Source organism: Schistocerca gregaria, chromosome X (assembly GCF_023897955.1).
Source record: "Schistocerca gregaria isolate iqSchGreg1 chromosome X, iqSchGreg1.2, whole genome shotgun sequence".
NCBI classification, from domain to species: domain Eukaryota; kingdom Metazoa; phylum Arthropoda; class Insecta; order Orthoptera; family Acrididae; genus Schistocerca; species Schistocerca gregaria.
The window spans coordinates 36,010,124-36,032,731 of NC_064931.1; the positions used below are offsets into that span (position 1 = coordinate 36,010,124).

At 40.1% G+C, this 22,608-nt stretch overlaps 1 protein-coding gene across 1 annotated transcript in view; it reads right to left on the reverse strand.

The window, feature by feature from the left end:
• LOC126298656 (zinc finger FYVE domain-containing protein 9) overlaps nt 1-22,608 on the reverse strand; it is a 390,138-nt gene that overhangs the window by 34,785 nt on the left and 332,745 nt on the right. The window contains exons 15-16 of the mRNA XM_049990071.1: nt 17,209-17,327; nt 6,887-7,011 (exon numbers count right to left, since the gene is read on the reverse strand). Coding sequence (XP_049846028.1) covers nt 6,887-7,011; nt 17,209-17,327 — 244 coding nt within the window. The remainder of the gene's footprint in view (nt 1-6,886; nt 7,012-17,208; nt 17,328-22,608) is intronic.

Consider the following 22,608-nt stretch of genomic DNA (forward strand, 5'->3'; position numbering starts at 1 on the left):
TTATAATTAAACTTTTGCTATTTAACATGTTGTAACATGGAAACTAATTACTGCACGAGTACCAAACTTGGTAGCATTAATGTCAAGGACATGGGGAAGAGAAATAATGCAGAATCAATTCAATTGAAACACTTTTCATGTGCTGCTATGGTACATCATAGCATTACATAACAGTACTATTACTGCAACAAACGGGGCTCAATATGGCACCCATCAGTGTCCAGAAGAGCCTGAAAGCGAAGATTGCATTCTGCACAGCAGAAAGAAGCATGTCCATAGGTATGCTGGCTACCGCTCTTGATATGGTGTGCTTCACATGTCTGAATGTTCCTCTGGTAAACCATGTCCTTCAGGTAGCTCCACAACCAGAAATCACAGGGGGTGAAATCAGTTAATCGTGCCAGGCCAAGCATTTGGCTGATAATTCGATCACTTCCAAATGTGTTTTGGAGAAACAGCTGAACTTCATGAGCGATATGTGGTGGGGCTCCATCTTGCATGAAAATTGTCAACTTCAAAGCGTTTCTCTCCTATAGGGCGGGTATGATATGCTGGCAAAGCATATCACAGTAGCACTGGCCAGTTACACAGCATGTCTTTTGTCCTTGAGCACCAACCTGTTCAAAAAAGAATGGGCCAATGATGAATGTAGTCATGAAGCCGCATCATACAGTGACATGTTCACCATACAGAAAAACTTCACGCACAGTGACTGGAGGCGAAGATCTCCACACTCAGAAATTCTCTGTGTTCATCTCACCCGCCAGAGAGAAATGAGCTTCGTCTGTCCATAGGGTGGTCCAGGACCAGCCCTTGTCAACTTCAATCATTGTGAAAAAGTGGAGAGCGAAGTCAACATGTTGTCGTGCATCCTGTGGTGTGAGCAGCTGTACAATATGGATCTTGTATGGATACCATTTGAGAATCGTTTGAAGTACCTTCCATACAGTGGACTACAGCATGTTCAACTGTCGTGACACAGCACACGTATTGCCTGAAGATCGGCAATTGCACGCAGTGTTGTCTGTCACAGCAACAGCAATTTCATCAACCGCCTGTAGTGCAACCGGTCGTCGGACTCTTCCCAGGGTGATGCCCAGTTCTCCAGTTGATTCGAACTACTTCATCATGCTCCACATTGCAGGTGGACAAAGTGGACTCTTCCATAATCCTTTCAGCTCGCGATATTCTTCAAGCACAGCTGCAGCATTACTGTTGTTTTGATAATAAAGCATCACTAATAATGTCCTGTTCCTTTTGTTCAAGCTCCTGTTAACACATCAACAAGTGCAGTGCGTCTAGTCAATTGTGTGAGACAGTGCGTCATGATGACTGCTCACGTCACCTGGTGGCCACCGTTGCAACTGGACGGTGGCACTGTGATGCACGGAAATCATGCACTCTATACTCTGGAAATTAATGCTACCAAGTTTGGTGCTCGTACGGTAATTAGTTTCCATGTTATACCGTGTTAAATACAGAAAATTTAATTATAAACACTTGGTATTATACACCATAAAAAAGTTGGAAACTTTCTTTTTTTTTTTTAGAACAGATGTGTTTCTGCAATTGCACTTCCCAGTATCGACACTGCACTGGGTCCTATGCAGTTTGGGCATGGGAATGAAACAATAGTTTGGCAAATTTGACAGCTGAGATTCGTAGGTATATACGAGTAATAGTGCATTGTGATGCAATATTTTGCTTAATTATACCAGCGACATGAAGCTACAGTGAATAATGATTTTTACTATTTTCATCCTTTTACCATGATGTTTGGTCTGTATTTAATGAACTATACCAAACTAAAAACCCATTACTTGTACTTAATATCATTATCCGACTGTCAGAGTTCAGACTCCTGTGTCTAGCTTTGAACTGTGGGCATAATTCACTTCTAGAAGTCTGTCATAGATTTTGTATATTACAGTTAATATTTGCTGAGAAACAGGCAATCCAGTAATGTTGTGTTACTAATTTTATAAATCTGCACATTCAGGAGATCTTTAATGGCTCTTTGTAGGTACACAAGTACTCTTTGCATCCTTACTTGTTTGCTGTCGGTCGAAGTATTCGGTCACTAATTTACAGAGAAAATTTTATCACTGCTTATAAACAATTAGGAATAATAACCATAAGGTCTACCCCTACAAATCTGTACCATTTCTTATGTTGAACTGGTAATGCTTTCATGTTCAGTTCTATTTTTCAGGAACAGCTCTTCAAACATTGTTTTTGTTGATGGATATTTTCTCTGGCGTAAGACACTGTACTTTTAATGAATTTAGCTGCTTGAAAAAACACATCTGAATTACAGAAAAGTCGACACACAGTAAACCCAGCTATGTCGTTACTCCACATTCAACTTCATAATTTGGGAAAACATTGTCCAAAATTTTGGGTTTATTTTTCTTTCTAGTGAACTCATACAAACGATAGAACAAGAAAAATGCAAACATGTAGCTTTGAATGATGCAGCTTCAGATTACCGCTCAACTTTTCTAATCATTACACCACAAGGAACAGATGTAATACAGTGCTCCATGAACACACGAGTCAATACAATTGTGAAAGGTAATTTTGTGGCTTTAATATTTATTGGAAAACGTGCAAAATTTCATTTCAAGTAGTGAAAGACAATAATAATGATGATGATGACGATAATAATAATAATAATAATAATAATAATAATAAAACACTTGCTGGAAAAATAAATCTTTCATGTTCAGTTAATCCAGAATTGTCACTAGTGAGCTATCAGAAGCTTATTCTTAGAGAGTTTTATAGCTTCTGTGCTTCACATTTGTTGGTACCCAAGAGCTGTCAAACATTCAAACAAGTCCATAATCTGTGCTGGAAAGTAATCAATCCTTAAATCCTTAGCACATGGGGCATAGGTGAATATAGAGTGACTGTCTGATGCTTCGTATTTCCTGAATTGACAACTTGCTCCTTCTTTCTGATGTCACGTCTTGGTCCAATATTTATCTATTATTGCCAAATTTTTCTGCCATTTTGTCCACAGTGGCTAAGCTTTTTTGCTGTTGAATGTACATCGAGATAAATTTTGTTCGATTCATATTTAAATACTCAAAACTTAATCGACTGAAATAAAGAAATTACTGCTATTCTTCCTTCATAAAAATATCCATGTACTTTTCACAAACTATTTCTTATTTATAATGAAAATGGAGCCAGTTTGAGTGTTCATAGAATAAACTTGGCCGATGTCTGCAAAGACAGCGTGAAAGGGGTGAGGAAAACGGTGGTGGTGGGGGACCCATTGTGTGGGGTCACCGTGCCGTAGGGTAGGTTGCATTCGACAGCCGACATCTTCCACAAATGTTTAACTCTCAGAATTTCTAAGTTACAGCTAGCATGTCTGCAAACAATCCTACAACATATTATGACTAATAATTTGACAAATGCAAAGGTTCAAAATCCAAAGCGTCTGACTAATCTCAGGGGAAAAAATCTTCAATTAACAACTGACGTGACCCCTCTTTGACACAAGAAAATAGATTCGCTCCAGATGAGAATGTATTTCTGTGCACAGACTACAATTTTTTGTATGACCTCTATGTAGAATACTATGAGCACACAGTACATTAACATATGAAAGGATAACTGTTAAAAATTTTGAGTCAGAACTGAATTAAAGTTCATCATTAATCTATAACACTTTTATGAATGTAAACATGGGCAAGTAGACTGTATTCTTTATATTATTTGTGTGATCAGACATTTTCAACCTTGGGTCATTTTCAAGCAAGCATGTATCTTAATCTTCCAGCTTCATTTTACACTTTAATAAATTTGGACAGGCATACATCTCATTCAGAAATAAGAAGTATTTCTACCCACATGTACCAGTGATGTATTATGATGCAAAATGCAGCTGGAAGCTTAAGATACATGCTTGACAATGATCAAAGGTTGAAACTGGCCCATCACACAGATAATGAAAAGATTACATTCTACTTGAACTATGTCTTCATTTTTGAAACATGTTGAGGCTGTGGACCTTTTCAAAAAAACACCTCACACACACACACACACACACACACACACACACACACACACACTGACAGTTTCACACATTATTCTTCAACTACAACACACAATTTTTGAAGCTTATTAGGAAAATTTTAGAATGTGAGGCAGCAGTTGGATGGGTCACAACCTGCTTCTATCTATGGTTCATAACTGTCCACAATTGCACAGGATCTTTCTATTTTGCCATCTTTATTGGTCAGGTAGTATTCACAGGTATACTATTACTGCCAAATCACTTTTTATAGAAGCATAGTTGTACACTGTACGAGCTACAGATGTAATCTTGTCTCATTTCAATGTATTCAGCACTGAATGCAGTTCAACCTTCTAAGAATTATTTTTCTTTCAGAAAAAGAAGTGGTGAACTTGAAGCAGCAATCAATGGTTTTAATATGCCGGTAATTAGAGGCACAATTTATCAAATTTATACCCTTATGAAAATTGTACAAAGTCAGTAAATTGCTGCCAGTATTAGGAAACAAGATAGACGGAAACAGAATGCAACCTCCAAAGAGGAAAACATAATGGGGGATAAATCTGCAGCAAATCTGCAAAGCCTTGCCGATGCATTCTACCAGTCAATCACCACCAAGGACTGAAGCTTACTGTCGAAAGGTGTACAAGTTGAAGGAAGACTGTTGGAAATGAGACAGTCTTATGCAAATTGCTGTAGACAACATCGTTGATGTGGGTTCAGGCAGCATCGCAGTGTCTGAAAACTCCTGCATGAACATGGCTACGGATGATAACAGTGGAACTGATTCATGGTTTTATTAGGTTTTTAGTTCTATATTACATCTTTACAGTTTTCATACATAATGGTTTTTTGTACCAATAAGATTCAGTTTTCGACCATCCAAACATTAAAGTGAGGCTTACTTTTGTGTCACTTCTCTGGTGCATTAATCCATTACATGTTCATTTCTTTTATAAGCTATAAGATGGTTGCGACATTAGAAGGCAGAGCTTGTCGCAGCAGCTAATGTGCTATGAAGCATTTCACAAAAGCTTTGCTTCCAAGCATCCTCCACACAATAGTCAGCTTATAGTGTGCTATCAGCACAGGAAACAAAAATAATTTATATTACAATGTTTTAATTAAGCTGGGGAAAAAAAAGAGGTTGTTGAAGATCAGCGGACACCTGCTGCAGCCAATGGACTGCAGTCAAAAAGTAAGAAGTGAATATTTCCTTCAATAAAAAAAGTGTTCGTGCACGCGCATGTGTATATATAACAATGGAATGTCCCCACACAATGGCAAACAGTTGCACTCCTTACTCAGCTCAGCTGCAGTAACCTATACAGTCATTAAGTGCTCCCTACCCAGCAGACTTATCCTACTTTTCACATGTGAGAACTTAGCTAAAAGGATAACAACATTCTACAGACAGAGATTTCATGTGGCAGTATGAATGTACCCAACTACTGTAAAACATTTTAGAAATGATTGGTGTGCCCTTTCAATGGCTGAGGAGATGCTGTAAGTGTATTGTAAACTATTTTTAGGAAGTAAAATATATGGTGCTGCACTGCAAAACATTTCTCTTACATCCTATATATTACAACAGTAATACAGTTTGCAGCAAGTTGTGCTCTTGTGAGGTACACAAGACTGAAATTTACTTAGTTTTCAGAATCCCATAATCCATCTTTTGTGGTTTGAAAGCCTATCAGGAACTAATACCTATAGAAGACATTTAGCAAAATATGGGGAAAATGTAATATCATGACAAAGTGTTTACCAGTGAACTGAACAATTCAAAAGTGTTGAATGAGTGTGACTGATCAAGTAAGAGTAGGACATCCACTCACATCCGTTACTGATGTAAGCATCGAGCAAGTCTATGATCTGATTTTGAAAAACCAACAAGTGTCTGTTGATGAAGTGGCAAACCAAATACACATTATCCATGGTCTGTATATGAAATTATTCACAACACACTCAACTTCTGTAAAGTTAGTGCAAAACAGGTCCCAAAAAAATTTTACTTATGTCAGTCAAGTGGAAGTCTCAGCAGCTACTGTACCACCGTGTTAATGAACATGTGTTTTTTTCCTTTATTATTATTTTTTTATACAAACAAAGGTCAATTCTGGAAAATTACTTGGAAAAAGGGTCAATAGTAAACAGTCGGTGTTACAGTGACATGCTTTCTAACTAGTTGAAGCCTGCAATTTGAAACAAACACTGAGGTGTACTGTCAAACAGTGTTTTCACATGACGAAGTTGATCCACATATTGACACATTTGCCATATAAACCGTGCAAAATATGCATTTCAAGGTGTTGAGGCACCATGCATACAGTCGGATTTGTGTCTGGAATATAAAAGATGATTGAAGAGGCCGCCGATGCACTTCCAATGAAGAGGTGAAGGAAGTAGTGCATAAGTGTTTTGCTGTTCAATCAACCTATTTTTATCGTAACGGTATTGGAATGCTTGTGCAACAGTGGAATAAGTGCACTGAAAATCAGAGTGACTGTGTTGAAAAATGACTTCACTGTAAATTTTGTACTGCAATTGTTATTGATTAGAGATAAATTGTGCAGATATTTTTTGATTTAACGCCTTGTGTCAACTGGTAAAAAATAAAGAAATAACACCTAAACATCAAATTCATAATAAATAGATAATATACAATGCATTATGTCTCCCATCAATGGTTAACTCATTACCACTTCCATTCCATGATCGTGATGCATACTGCCTAAAGAATTACCTGAATCTCATACTTGAAAATCCAAATTGGTGGACAATGGTAATCACATGCCACCAGCCATACTCTGAGAGTATATCCATTTTGACTACAGTAACTGGCACATTACTTACCCAATGTTGAAATTTTTATCATCCTGCACCCACTTGATGTAAACCACTTCATCTGGTTGTTCTACTCCTGTGGGTCCACAGCTGATACTGAAATCTTTCATATTCCTCAATGCAGAACGAAGTTCCTGAAAACATTTAATGGCAAAATGGTGAGATGTTACTGTTTTATATAAGAAAATAATATAAATAAAATATGAAACTAATGTTAAGAGAAACAGATATTCATTGAATTCCACTCCTATACTAGCACATTCACAGTGAAGTGTATAAATTAAATTAAATTAAATTAAATTAAATTAAATTAAAATGGGGCAAAATTTCCGATGCCCTAACGTCAACATTTCAAACTTCCTTGACTGAGACTGACATTTTATAGCTTTACATTTCTATTACATGATCACATTACATGCTGTTAAAAGAAATATCTGAAACTTATGACTGTAAAGACTGGCTGGTGGACAATGGTAATCAATAGCCATTAAACATACTGCCTATTTCAACTGCTGTAGTTAGCAAGAGGGAATCATTTTCCATGCCTCACATATGGTCTTGCAACATGCTTGTGTCAATACAGGAACTGCAAATGTGTGTGCCTTATAGGTGCTGTAAAAGATTAAAGTATAATCTAATAAAGACAGCTGCACTACAACTAGACATGGAGAAACATAGCTTCAGGAAGGATTTTAGCATTCTAGACATTTACATTTACTTCTGTACTGAGCAAACCAATGTATGGCACACTGCAAAGTGAATGAAGTGTATCAGTATAATCTTCCCATCTTCTTATAACATTAGCAGCTGGTGACTACTTTCACACTCATTTTCACTATCAGAGAGACAGACATAAAAGGAATTGTATGTTTCCAAAAGTGTCCTGGAACACCTTCTCTCCCAATTTTATAAGTAAACCTTTCTGTAATGCACTAAATCTTCTTAGCAGCGTCTTTCACTGGAGTTTCTTGGGCATTTTTGAGAAGTTCCAAGCCAACAAAATAAACCCTAGGTGGCTCACACAGCTCTTCCTCAATATTCTACATCTGTTCTCCTAATCTACTTGGTTCTAGTACCCACTGCAAAAAGCTTGAGCATTAGCCAGATGTCAGTTTAATAATTTTCCTTTCTGATGAATTACAGTTTCTTAGGAACTTCCAATGAACCTCTGTGTGCCATTTGCCTTCACCAAAACTACATTTATGTGGTCGTTCCACCTTCAGTTGATCCAGATAGATATCCTCAGACATTTTAAATTTTAAACAGCACCCAGTGATTGTTACTAATTACATGCTTAAACAAATAGTCTTTTAGCCTGTTTATGCACATAAAACTTTATATTTGATGATACTGAGAGTTGGCTGCCACACTCTGTGATACATGCTAATCATCTGTAGATCTTTCTGCATTTCGCAACGATTTTCTAATTATTCCAGCACTTAAGTGGTCTGGTATTTTGTATGTGTGTATTTTGTTTACAAGGCAGCAGTACGAAATTAAGTTAGATGTTTTCGTTTAGTTGAGTAACACAGGATCAACTTTGGTTATGCCTTCTACAGTCTTTTAGACCTTGTCAGTCAGAAAAATGAGCTGGCTTTATTGTGACTGATGCTTTCAAAATCCATGTTGAGTTCCACAGTGCTCTTATTTGACATCTAAACAGTATTACATGTGAATAAAACCATTTTCCTTAATATCGGAATGGACTGAAATCAGTGAAACAGGTCTGACGGTTTAAGCATCTGTCCTTGACCAAAACTGGATCACCTGTACCTTTTAGCAATGAGATGGGATACACTCTGCTACTCTACAGATCTACATAAATGAAACCAAACTGGTTCAATGAACAGAGAGGAACAAATTACAGACCTTACTTAAATTGCATCCATGTTATGTGATATTCCGTTCAACTGATTTTCAAAATCCTTTGCCATCAGACATTATTAAAATAGCATTGGCAAACAACAGAGTTTTTATTTATTTTCCATGAACTTTAATTCCATTTCCAATTTCCTCACTGGTTTTTCTGACTGACTGCTCAGTGTACATACTGAATAACATTGAGCTGAGGCTACAATTATGTCTTATTCCTGTCAGAACTACTGCCTCGCTTTCTTGTCCTTCAAACTCAAAGCCACAGCACAGTTTCCACTGTACAAGCTGTAGATAACCTTTTGCTCACTGTGTTTTATTCCTACTACTTTCAGATTTTCAAAGCGTGTATTACAATATTCTCAGTCCAGCATACAGATTTAATCTGCCACAAAGTTTCAACACTGCCAAAAGATTTCTCTACATCTACATATCTTATAAATGTAAGTTTTCCTTCCTTCAGTATATAAGTTATGTTGTAGTACTGTCTTGTGTGTTCCTACTCAAACTTATGTTCCCTGAGGTCAAGCATCTACCAGTTTATCCAAACTTCTGTAAATACTTCATGTCAGTATTATGTAATCACTAATTATGCGGCCAGAGATAGTAGTCATGCGTGCATCAAGTGTGCTTGCTTGAGTGAATGTGGGCGCATTTTCTTTTCTGAAGAAGGCTTTGGCCAAAAGCCCAATGTTTAACAGTCGTTCTGTTGTGCCTTTCTATGACTCAACGTGTCATCTTTATGGTGAGTAGCAGTGTATCCTTTTCATAATACTGTTGATAATCCAACCTACACTATCCATTGTTTCATTTTGCTTATTAAACTGATGGTCTGAAAAATTCACACCTGTCATAACCTGCCTTCTTTGGAGTTGGGATTACTACATTCTTCTTCAAGTCAGCATATTTTGCCTGTCTCATAGACACACATGCTCATAAATTAAGGATAATGCTGATACATGGTGAAACAATACTCTGGTGGACGGTTTGCGGGTTTTAATCACCTTGGTGTATGACCATGCGGTGCATTTGACCTGTGGTTGTCGCATGGTGGCGCTAGTAGCAGTCCACATACGCAGAGGTGTGTTGGTGCATCTCAGAGTATGGTGCAGCGAGTACATATGCATACGTTTTCAGACATGCTAATTGTGACTGTGTGTCGAAAATGGCTCAAAGAACATATATTGATGGCGTTGTGAGGGATAGAATACTAGGGCGACTGGAGGCTGGTCAAACACAGCAGGTCATAGCATGGGCCCTCCATGTGCCACAAAGTGTGGTCTCAAGATTATGGCAACGATTCCAGCAGACAGGAAACATGTCCAAGCGCTACAGTACGGGACGTCCACAGTGTACAACACCGCAAGAAGACCAATATCTCACCATCAGATCCCGCAGATGGCCACAGAGTACTGCAGGTAGCCTTGTTCGGGAACTTACCGCAGCCACTGGAACAGTTGTCTCCAGACACACAGTCTACAGACGACGGAAATGACATGGTTTATTCTCCCAGAGACCTGCAAGGCCACCTGATCCAGAGTATGCCAACCCGCAGTGCGGCCTGTGTACGTGAGAATGGTGATCATATCCCATATTGATGTCGAGGTACATGCGCAGGAAACAGTGGCGTTTTCTAGCAGATGTGTTTTGGAACGGTTTTCTCAACTTATCACCAATACCATGGACTTACAGATCTGTGTTGTGTGTGTGTTCCCTATGTGCCTATGCTATTAGTGCCAGTTTTGTGTAGTGCCATGTTGTGTGGCACCACATTCTGCAAATATCCTTAATTTATCAGCATGAGTGTATATCTTGCACAGCAGATGGCATGGTTTAGTCAAGGCTGGTTCTCCAAAGGGTCTCAATAATTCTGTAGGAATGTCATTTACTCCAGGATGTTTTGACTTAGGCCTTTCAGTCTTCTGTTAAATTATTTTTGTGGAGTCATGCCTCATCTCATTTTCATTTATTTCCTCTCCCCTTTCTATTATATTGTCTTGAAGTTCATTTTCCTTGTAACTCTTCTATATATTCCTTCCAGCTTTTGGCCTTTCCTTCTTTGCTTAGAACTGTATTACTATCTGAGCTCTTTATATTCATAAAGCTGATTTTCTATTCTCCAAAAGTATCTTCAATTAACCCAGAAGCAGCATCTATTTTTCACATAGTCACAGGCATCTCTGCAGCCTTCTGTTTATCCTCTAGTCAATCCTACTCAGCAATTCCGTAATTTCCATCAGTCTCATTATTAAACGTCTGTATTCCCTTTTTCCTGTTTCACTTGCTGCATTTTTACATTTCTAGCTATTGTTTTCCTGTCTATAGGTTTCTCTGCTGCCTTCATTACTTCACCTCTCAATGCTACTCACTCATCTTCTATTGTGTTCTTTCCCCCCTTTTCAGTCAATCATTGGATAACGCTAACTTTGAAGTCCCCAACCGCCTCTGGTTCTTTCAATTTATCTGAGTCTCATCTCCTTAATTTCTTACCTTTCTGCAATTTCTTCAGTTTAAGCTGTATTTATTGCGAATCTCCCACCCAGTACAAAGTCTCAAGTGATCGGAAAAAAGTGTAGGTGACTTTTCTGTGTACAAAGAGGTAAAAGAACAGTCCCGCATAATTACACACTAATATCCTTAACATCGGTTTACTGGAGAATTCTTTAAAACATCCTGAGTTTGAGTATAATAAATTTCCTTGAGAAAGAAGAGCTTCTGTCCACAAATCAGCATGGATTTAGAAGCATCACTCGCATGAAACTCAGCTTGTCCTTTTCTCAAATGATATCCTAGAAACCATGGATAGAGGGCAACAGGCAGATTCCATATTCCTAGATTTCTGAAAGCATCTGACACAGTGTCCCACTTCAGATTACTAACAAAGTTCTGAGCATACGGATTAGGTTCTCAGATATCAGAATGTCTCTAAGACTTTTTAAGTAATAGAACCCGGTACATTGTCCTCATTGGTAAGTGTTCACTGGAGACAAGGGTATCATCAGCAGTGCCCCAAGGAAGTGTGACAGAACTGCTTGTGTTCTCATATACACAAATGATCTGATGGATAGGGTGGGTAGCAATTTACAGCTGTTTGCCGATGATGCTGTGGTGTACAAGAAGGTGTCATAGTTGAGTGTCTGTAGGAGGATACAAGGTGACATAGACAAAATTTCTAGTTGGTGTGATGAATACGAGCTTGCTCTAAATATAGAAAAATTTAAGTTAATGCTCATGAATAGGAAAGACAATCCTGTAACGTTCAAATACAGCAATAGGAGGCTGCTATTTGACACAATCAAGTCAATATCTAAGTAAAGTGATACTAAATGGAATGAGCATATCAGGTTGGTAGTAGGTACGGCAATTCTAGACTTCATTACATTGGGATAATTTTGGGAAAGTGTAGCTCACCTACAAAGGAGACAACATTAGAATACTAGTACATCTTGAGTACTGTTCCACTGTTTGGGATCCCCACCAGGTCAGATTCAAGGAAGAAATAGAAGCAATTCACAGGCATAATGCTAGACTTGTTACCGGCAGGTTTGATCCACATGCAAGTTGTGTACTTCGTAAACTCAAAAGGGAATCCCAGAAGGAAGGTGACACTATTTTCATGAGGCACTATTGTGGAAATTTAGAGAACCAGTATTTGAGGCTGACTGCAAAACAATTCTACTGCCGCCAACATACATTTCGCATTAAGGATAACGAAGATAAGATTTGAGAAATTAGGACTAGTGTGGACAGTCATTCTCCCCTTGCTCTATTTGTGAGTAGAACAGGCAAGGAAATGACTAGTAATCGTACATGGTATTCTCCACCATGCACCCTATAGTGGCTTGCACAGTTTCGATGTAGATGTAGATTTCATAACCAGTCAGAGCCAAGAGTCCAAACCTGCCCTTGAAAATGCTTTGCAGTTTAAAAATCTTTTTTCAAAATCTCTGTCTTATCATAATATAATGTATCTGAAACCTTTCAGTCTCACGTGGTCTCTTCCATGTATACAAACTTCTTTCACGATTTGAAACTACGTGTTAGCAATGATTAAACTGTGCTCAGTACAAAATTCTACCAAGTGGGTTCCCCTTTCATTCCTCTCCCGAAATCCATGAGCTGCTACTATTTTTCCTTCTTTGTCCTTTTCCCATTATCAAATTTCAGTCCCCCATCACCCCCATCATAAGTATTCGTCCTCCTTAGTGACCTAAGTAATTTCCTTTATGTCCTCATACATCCTTCCGATCTCTCTATCTGTGGAACAAGTAGGCATGTGGACTTGTACTACTGCAGTGTGTGTCCTCTTTGTTTGTACGTTTGTTCAATAATGTACTCATTACACTGTTCATAGTAGTTTACCCACATTCCATTACTCCATTTGATTGTGTATTTATAACCCTGTATTCACCTGACCAGAAGTCCTGTTATTTTCACCAATACATGTAATTAATTCCCACTATATCTAACTTAAACTTATTCATACTTCTTTTTAAATCTTCTAACCTACCTACCCAAGCTATCCAAGCAGGGGATCTAACATCCCACACACTGTCTCATAGAATGACTTAAGAGGATGCCCTCATCATTAAGCCATACAGCAGAGCTACACGGTGTTGGGATATATAACCATGATAGTTTCCCTTTGCTTTCAGCCCTACGGTGTCAATATAGTAAGGCCACTTTGGATAATATTTCAAGACAACATAAATGTTACATAACAGGAATTTTAAGAAAATGTATTTACTATACACATTTTCTTTGTTTCTCATATTAATCAATTTGTTTACAATCACTGATTGGTTTATGCCACTGTATTACATATTATAACAGTTCAGAGATCATTATTAGTTCTTAAATGACACAGGGAGCCTTTCTGCATATAATTTTCATCAGGGACCTATTATGTACATGTAGTACGCCTATAGTTTACAGTACTTATGAATTATTTTTTGCATATCTTAGGTTTCCCTTCATCTGAATAACTGTCAACACCTGAAACCAAATGAAAAGCAAAATCCTGTACAGTTGGGTTGGTTTCAACAGTGTTTGATTTTCCTGTTGCAACTTGGGTCAATTTGCTGCTGCTGCATATCCCCAACCTTGCAGAAGGATATAGGCCTTCACATAAATGATCTGCTATAGTGTATTCAAAAGCTGAAATAGTTCTTTTTGCTGATGGTGCAAATATTATAATCAAGCCTATAGGTCTATTCACACTGGACACCATGGAACAGAACGTCAGAACATTTCACACTGCATGTCAAATGGCATCATTCACAAGGACCGTCAACAGAACAGAACTTCAGTGTCAAGAATATTTGGTGGGAATGTTTTGATGGTGATAATGGTGGTACACGTGTGACGTCCTCTGCTAACATTTGAACTTAACCTGCTGCCACCACATTTACTCATGTTACAGCAGCTTATTTTGTTCTTTTGTGTCTTCCTAATTTATATTCAATTGTTTTCCTTCGTTTTGATACACATTACGAAAGTTCCAACAGGAATTGTATGTTTTTCCTAAGTGTATGGACAGAAAATGCTAACAGCCTTGGTGCAGTGGTAACACCAGTTCCCTTCAGATCATCGAAGTTACGCACTGTCGGGTTGGGCTAGCACTTGGATGGATGACCATTTGATCTGCCGAGCGCTGTTGGCAAGCGTGGTGCACTCAGCCCTTGTGAGGCAAACTGAGGGGCTACTTGATTGAAAAGTAGTGGCTCCGATCTTGAAAACTGACATAAGGCCGGGAGAGCGGTGTGCTGACCACATGCCCCTCCGTATCCGCACCCAGTGACGCCTATGAGCTGATGAGCTGAGGATGACATGGCTATCGCTCAGTACCATTGGGCCTTCATGGCCTGTCAGGGACGACTTAAGGTGGGTGTTTTTTTTTTTTCCCAGAAAATATCATTTTGTTGTATGGTTAATTTTGATGTTATTTTCTGCCAGTTTTTGTAGGTTTCTGAAGGATTACTTTTGAAATACCATATGGTTCTTGTTTCAGTTTTATTTTATTGCCTTTCAGTGTTATGTTGAAAAAGAAAATATATGTGTCAGTGACATTATGTTGTTTACTGGCATCACAGATTACATTGATTTATTGTGTGTGTGTGTGTGTGTGTGTGTGTGTGTGTGTGTGTGTGTGAGAGAGAGAGAGAGGGGGGGAACATGGGTCATTATCAGCTTTGCTCTAGTGTGAAGACAGCTGCCTGGGCTTGGACACAAGAGGTGCTTTCAGTATACCAGAAGACGTTTCACATTGCCCCTATTTCCTAATAGCAAGAAAATATGCTTTTCAATTAACTTATAATGGGACTTTTATCCCTTCAAATTATCTACCTGTCTGAGATCTGCAATTCCAGGTATATATAAAAATTATGGCTCTTTGCTACATAAGCATTAAAAGAATTCATCATCCTCCTAGAGTTGAAACAAGACCCCAGAACTGAGAACACAGTCTTATAGAGATTGTAGCCGAAGAGTTGTTTAGCTTTTTTTAAATATGCAACCCTGTGTATTTCAGTGTTGTGTTTCCTTCACCTTACCTGAGGTATTTATCCCTTCACATTACTCAAAAGGTAGCTAGCTTCATAACTAAAAATTCCTTTCCCCACAATAATGAAGCAATCTTCCAACTCTGACATAGAATGGAGGTAGCGTAACACATGCTTGCTTGATGGGTTCTCAAAGGCAAGATTATCAGCAACCTTAGTAGAAACAAATGTGTTAAAAAGTCTAAAATGTTATGAAAAATGTAAAAGTCAATCTTATATAAAATTGCACTCACTCTCTTCCAATCTAATTCACTGTCACCTGCGCAATCACACAATCCCACATCTTTTAAGGTAGTGTAAATCTAGCCAGATGTTCTAAAACTGTCAGTTGAAACACAAGTAATACAAGGGAAAAACTAAAATAATTACACAGGCTTATTTGACTCGCTGAACATGTACAGAAAACATGGATGAGTCAGCCACCCTGACAATACATTGAAAACTTTGCTCTAAAATTTCAGGGAGAAAGTCAGACAGTTCACAAAACCTTGAAAGTGTACCACATTCATCTGAGTGTCAGTTAAAATAGAGGGAAAATCTGTTGGTAAATTAGCTGCTGCTCCCTCATCTGAATATAAAATGGTGTCTACTAAAATGTGGTGCACTATGATCGGTACACCACAAGAACCACATACTGGGGAATCCTCTCATGTAGCATGAAACCACATGCCATAGGGCTGGGTCTTATGGCAAGACAAATGAGAAGAACCTCATTCTGTCTATGTGGCTGAAAGGAGGTACAATATGGTTGATCTGCCGACATTACTACGAGAAGCTTTTCATTTGTTACATTGAGCTACTCTTCTTGCCATCAACACATGACTCTGTACCTCAATAGCAAGGTGACAGCATGCAGAGGGATGTCACACTGAACAATCTGTTTATCATGAAAAGCCCCGTTGGCAGTCACCTCAGCCATTTTGTTTCCCTTAATCCCCACGTACTCTGGTACTCGGGAGAGAAAAACTCCTTTCCATCCTTTGTAGGTGGAGAAGGGCATCCTGCATAATTTGGACTATTTTATTTGTGGGATAAAAGTGCTCCTGAGAGTCATAACACACACAAATTTAGCAGTCACAACACATCTCTTCTGCTTCACCACCCTCAAGATGGCATATAATTATGCATTGAACACAACGAATTCTTGAGATAAGCTGATTCTGAGAAAACGATCAGGGAAAACAACAGAGTACCCAACAGAGTCTCCTTGTTTAGATCAATCCACTAAAACAGCTTATAGCAGAGGTGCTCATTTAAAATACTCTATTAAAAACAGATGCAGGAGTGCAGCCTCTCCTATAGCACACTAAATTTAAAATTACTTTGGGTATCTGCTGTAACCAGGGTAGTAGTCAGTTTCAACCCTGGATTAAATGTTGTAAATACCTCACAACAAGTGGTTCCAGCTCATGTTTCATGCTGATACCTAAATGGCCTTATTGCTTCTGGAAGATTCGAGAAAATGTGTTCCACAGCCAGATGCTACCATCACGATAAATTTTCTTTAATTTTTTTGTTTTGAAAAATTTCAAGCCTTCTACCGACCCCATTACTTTTCTAATGCTTCAATCTCTCCCCAAATCAATCTACATTTAGGTTCCGTCTTGCCTAGATTTCAGTCACTGGAAAACTGGTACAATGGAAGAAGGAAATCATACTTTCCCTTTGCAAGGAATCATTCCTGCATTTGTTTTAAGTGATTTACAGAATAACTTGGTACAACTCATTCTCATACTTTTTGAACTGGTTGTGAAACTCAGTAGTCTTACAGACAACATGTGAAACATACAATTCTTGCACTTAAAACCTATACTGCTAAATAATTACAATTTTGACACACACAGAGTTGTCAATGTCCATTAATAATGAATTAGTGGTGCATGTAGCTATTTGGCTTACCTGTATTGAGTCAGGAGTAATTTGAACCATGAGTCCATCTTCAACTATACTGGATTTGGCAGTCAAGTTTGAGGATGCTTTTAGAGCTCCATTAAATACCACAAAACTAGCTCCTGTAACTGTATGCATTTAAAATTAATAGCTGTTATCTTCCACAATAAGTTTCTTACAGAGCTATGAATACAACTATCAAGAAAATAAATTTCCACATGGTAAATTGTAAATAAATACTGTAATAAGATGATATCTATTTTCACCATTGTATTTATTCATTTGTGGCCTCAAGATACAGTAGTAATCACATACACTGATCAGCCAGAACATTATGACCACTGATCTACTCGTGATATAAATTGTCCTGGTGATTTCAGCATGACCTGGTGAGGAATGACTTCTAGTCACACACATGCACAGTGCATGTAGTATCAGTGAGCATGCTGTCTGTGTGTAGAATGGAGAAGGCGCGCAATCTATCTGAGACTGACTAAGGGCAGATTGTGATAGCCTGGAGGCTTGGCATGGGCATTTCGGAAACTGCATGACTTGTTGGGTCTTTGAGGAGTGTTGTGGTGAGTGTCTTCAAAAAAATGGTTCAAATGGCTCTGAGCACTATGGGACTCAACTGCTGTGGTCATCAGTCCCCTAGAACTTAGAACTACTTAAACCTAACTAACCTAAGGACATTACACACATCCATGCACGAGGCAGTCGTACGGTTCCGGACTGCGCGCCTAGAACCGCGAGACCACCGCGGCTGGCTGAGTGTCTTCAACAGGTGGCAAAACCAAGGAGAAATCACATCCAGATGTCATGGGGTTGAGTGGCCACCCCTCATTACAGATGTTGGATGTCATAGGCTGGATACACTGGTAAAACGAGACAGGTCGTGAACTGTGGCGGAACTAACATCAGACTTTAATGCTGGGCAGAGTATAAGTGTGTCACACACAGTACAGCAAAAGATCCTAATGATGGGACCTACGGTATGTGTGTGCCAATGTTATCACCATGAGTGAAATTGGCACGTGACAAACAACACAGTGGCAGTGTGTTGCATGATCTGAAGAGTCCTGATACCTTCATCATCATTCCAATGGGAGTGTGCGAATTTGTTGTCTTCCAGGAAACAGCTCTGTGACACCTGTATTGTGGGACAGAGAGAATATGGCAGCAGCTCAATTATGCTCTGGGGAACATTCACATGGGCATCCAGGGCTCCAGTGGATCTCATGCAAGGCACCACGGTGGCCAAGGAGTATTGTACCCTGGTTGCAGACCACATACACCTCAACATGTTTCCCAATGGCAATGGCATTTTTAAAAAGATAATGCACTGTGTCACAAGGCCAGGAGTGTGATGGAGTGGTTCCAGGAAACAGTGGCAAATTCCAATTGATGTGCTGCCCCCAACTCACCACATCTGTACCTGATCGAACACATCTGGGATGTGATTGAATGTGGCATCAGATCTCATCAGTCCCTCCCCCGAGTTTAATCAGAAACAGGTACTTGTGTGTGCAGATGTGATGCCAATTCCCTACAGCAACATACCAAGGCCTCACTGCTTCCATGCCACGAGGTGTCACTGCTGTTATCTGTGCCAAAGGTGGACATACTGACTATTAGGTAGGTGGTCATAATGTTCTGGATGAACAATGCAAATGTTTTGTCTTATATCAGATGTCTAGAAAAGCACACACAATTTCAGTGGATAAAACAATGACCAGAACTTCAGAGCAAAAGGAAACAATATTAACTTAAGTCATTTACAATGTTTGATGAAGTAAGCACATAAACCTTTTTACTGTCAAGTGCCCACAAATGTTCAGATTTGACATACTGATGAACGTCAGAGAAGTCATCTTTTTCTTATGGCTTTGTTCTGCATCAGCATAGGGTCGGTATTGTTATAAACACATTAGGCATGGTTAACTTAAGGGGTGGCCAGATGTCCTTCCTGTCGCCATCCTCTTACAATGCCCCACCCCATTCCAGGATGGAATGTGTGTACCCAACTGTCTGCATGAGGTGTGAGTTATGTGAAAGTGTACAAACATTTGTTAAATATTCGCAAATCATGTAAATGAGGTGGGACCTGGATACCCACTCGGTATTCACCTAGTCAGATGTGGGAAACTGTCCAAAAGTCATCTTCAGGCTAGCCGGTGCAATGACCCTCATCATTAATCTGCCGAGCATATTCAATCTGGGGCTGGCGCACCTTCTCAATCCAGAATCTGCACTTTAACGTGTACATCTATCTGGCCAGGTGATAAACGACAAGAGTATAAACAGATATCTCCATTTTCTCCTTTCCTCTAACTCCGTTACCTACACTTTGTGATCAAAAGTATCTGGACAACCCACAAAACATACATTTTTCATATTAGGTGCATTGTGCTGCCACCTACTGCCAGGTATTACATATCAGCGACCTCAGTAGTCATTAGACATCAGGAGAGAGCAGACTGGGGCACTCCGCGGAACTCACAGACTTTGAACGTGGTCAGGTGATTGGGTGTCACTTGTGTCATGTGTATGTACGCTAGATTTCCACACTCCTAAACATCCCTAGTCCACTGTTCCTGATGTGATAGTGAAGTGGGAACATGAAAGGACACATACAGCACAAAAGCGTACATGCCGACCTCGTTTGTTGTCTGACAGAGACTGCCGAAAGTTGAAGAGGGTCGTAATGTATAACAGGCAGACATCTATCCACACAATCACAGGAATTCCAAACTGCATCAGGAGCCACTGCAAGTACTATGACAGTTAAGTGGAAGGCGAGAAAACTTGGATTTCATGGTCAAGCGGCTGCTCATAAGCTACACATCATGCCGGTAAATGCCAAATAACGCCTCGCTTGGTGTCAAGAGTGTGAACATTGGACTATTGAACAGTGGAAAAACATTGTGTGAAGTGACGAATCATGGTACACAATGTTGCGATCCAATGACAGGTTGTGGGTATGGTGAATGCCTTGTGAACATCACCTGCCAGGGTGTGTAGTGCCAACAGTAAAATTTGGAGGCTGTGGTGTTATGGTGTGGTCGTGTTTTTCATGGAGAGGGCTTGCACCCTTTGTTGTTTTGTGTGGCACTATCACAGCACAGGCCTACATTGATGTTTTAAGCACCTTTTTGCTTCCCACTGTTGAAGAACAATTCGGGGATGGCAGTTGCATCTTTCAATACGATCGAGCACCTGTCCATAATGGGCAGCCTGTGGTGGAGTGGTTACAAAACAATAACATCCCTGTAATGGACTGACATGCATAGAGACCTGATCTGAATCCTATAGAACACCTTTAGGATGTTTTGGAACGCAAACTTCATGCCAGGCCTCACCGACCGACATCGATACCTCTCCTCAGTGCATCACTCTGTGAAGAATGGATGGTTGGTAGGTTTAAAAGTGGGGGGGGGGGGGGGGGGGGAATAGACCAAAGTGCTTGGTCATCGGTCCGAATAAAACAATGCCACAAGGGTGAGAATAAAACAAGCAGGACTGCAAACACAAAATGGAGAGAAAGACAAAACCACAAGAACAACGGAAGGGCAACAAACACTTATATGGAAAAAAAACGGGAGAAGAAAACCACAGAAATGCAAGTAACAGGTAGAGAGGTTAAAACAAGAAAACAGATTACCATGGCTGGCTGGCCATGAGAATAAAAAGGAGAAGCCAGGCACTCTGCAACGCATTAAAACCTCCGCTCTAAAAGCACTAGGCTGGAGGACATAGGGGGACAGAGGACATGTGCTAAAATTTAGATCAAATGATAAAACCCACCCCCATGAATAAAACGTAAAACTAAATCAGCCGATGAGGCACTGTCAGATAAAATTAGCCGCAACGAGTCCGGTAACTGAAGATTTTGTCGCAGGACAGTCAAAGTGGGACAGTATACCAGAATATGGGCCACTATCAACCAAGTGCCACACAGACACTGATGTGGGTCTTCATGGCACAGAAGGTAGCACTGCACTGCCCAAGTGTGGCCAATGCAGAGCTGGCAGAGAACCACAGAGTCCCTGCGAGAGGCCTGCATGGACGACTGCCCCACATTTGGTCTCCTTAATGGAACACAGTTTATAGTGCGTGCTGAGACTATGCCATTCCGTCTCCCAAAGCCGAAAAAACCTGGCAACGTAAAAACAAATGCAGATCAGTTATTGGAATGCCGATTTCATATGCGGTTTCCATGTAGCCTGTTTGGCCAGTCTGTCAAGAAGTTCGTTGCTTGTGATTCCGACATGTTTTGAGGGCCACACGAACACCACTGAACAACCGGACCGTTGCAGGGTGTAGATGGACTCCTTGATCGTCACTACTAAAGAATGATGAAGGTAGCACTGGTCAATAGCTTGTAGGCTGCTCAGATAGTCAATACACAAAAGAAACGACTCCATAGGGCACAAACAGACATGCTCAAGACCACGAGATATAGGCACCAGCTCGGCAGTGAAAATACTGCAGCCACTGGGCAAGGAATGCTGTTCAATATGTCCTCCATCGACATACGTGAAGCCGACGTGATCATCAACCATTGAGCCATCAGTGTAAAGCACTTCATGGCCTTGGTACAGGTCAAGAATCGAGAAGAAGTGACAGCAGAGAGCCATGGGGTGAACCAAGTCCTTTGGGCCATGTGGAAGGTCCAGAAGAAGTCGCAGGCTAGGTGTACACCATGGAGGTGTACACGATTGGACCTCCAGTATAGGTAGTAAAGGCAAGGACTCTAGTTCAGATCGAAGGGATCGGATGCAAACTGCAACTGTAAGCCCTGACCTTGGTAGCCGAGGCAGGAGATTAACTGCAGTGAGTGGGAAAAGGAGACAGTAATTCAGATGCTCAGGAGAACTACGAACGTGTGCAACATAACTGGCGAGCAGTTGTTTACACCTGATCTGCAAAGGAGGGACTCCAGCCTCCGCAACGACGCTGGTCACTGGACTCATCCTAAAAGCTCCCGTCGCTAGTCGAACACCACAGTGGTGCACTGGGTTGAGTAAACGCAACACTGAGGATGCCAATGAACCATAAACCAGACTCTCATAGTCAAGGCAGGATTGAACAAGGGCTCTGTATAGCAGCAGCAGCATAGAGTGATCTGCACCCCAGTTGGTGCTGTTCAGGCAGCGGAGGGCATTGAGGTGCTGCCAGGACTTCCACATAAGCTGACAAAGGTGAGGAAGCCAAGACAATCGAGTGTCGAAAACCGGTCCTAAAAATCGATACGTCTCCACTACAGCGAGGGGTTCATCAGTAAGGTAAAGTTCTGGTTCCAGATGAATAGTACGATGCTGACAGAAGAGCATAACACACGACATTGTGATCGAAAAGTGAAAGCCGTGGGCTAGAGCCCATGAATGCGCCTTGTGGATGGCTCCTTGA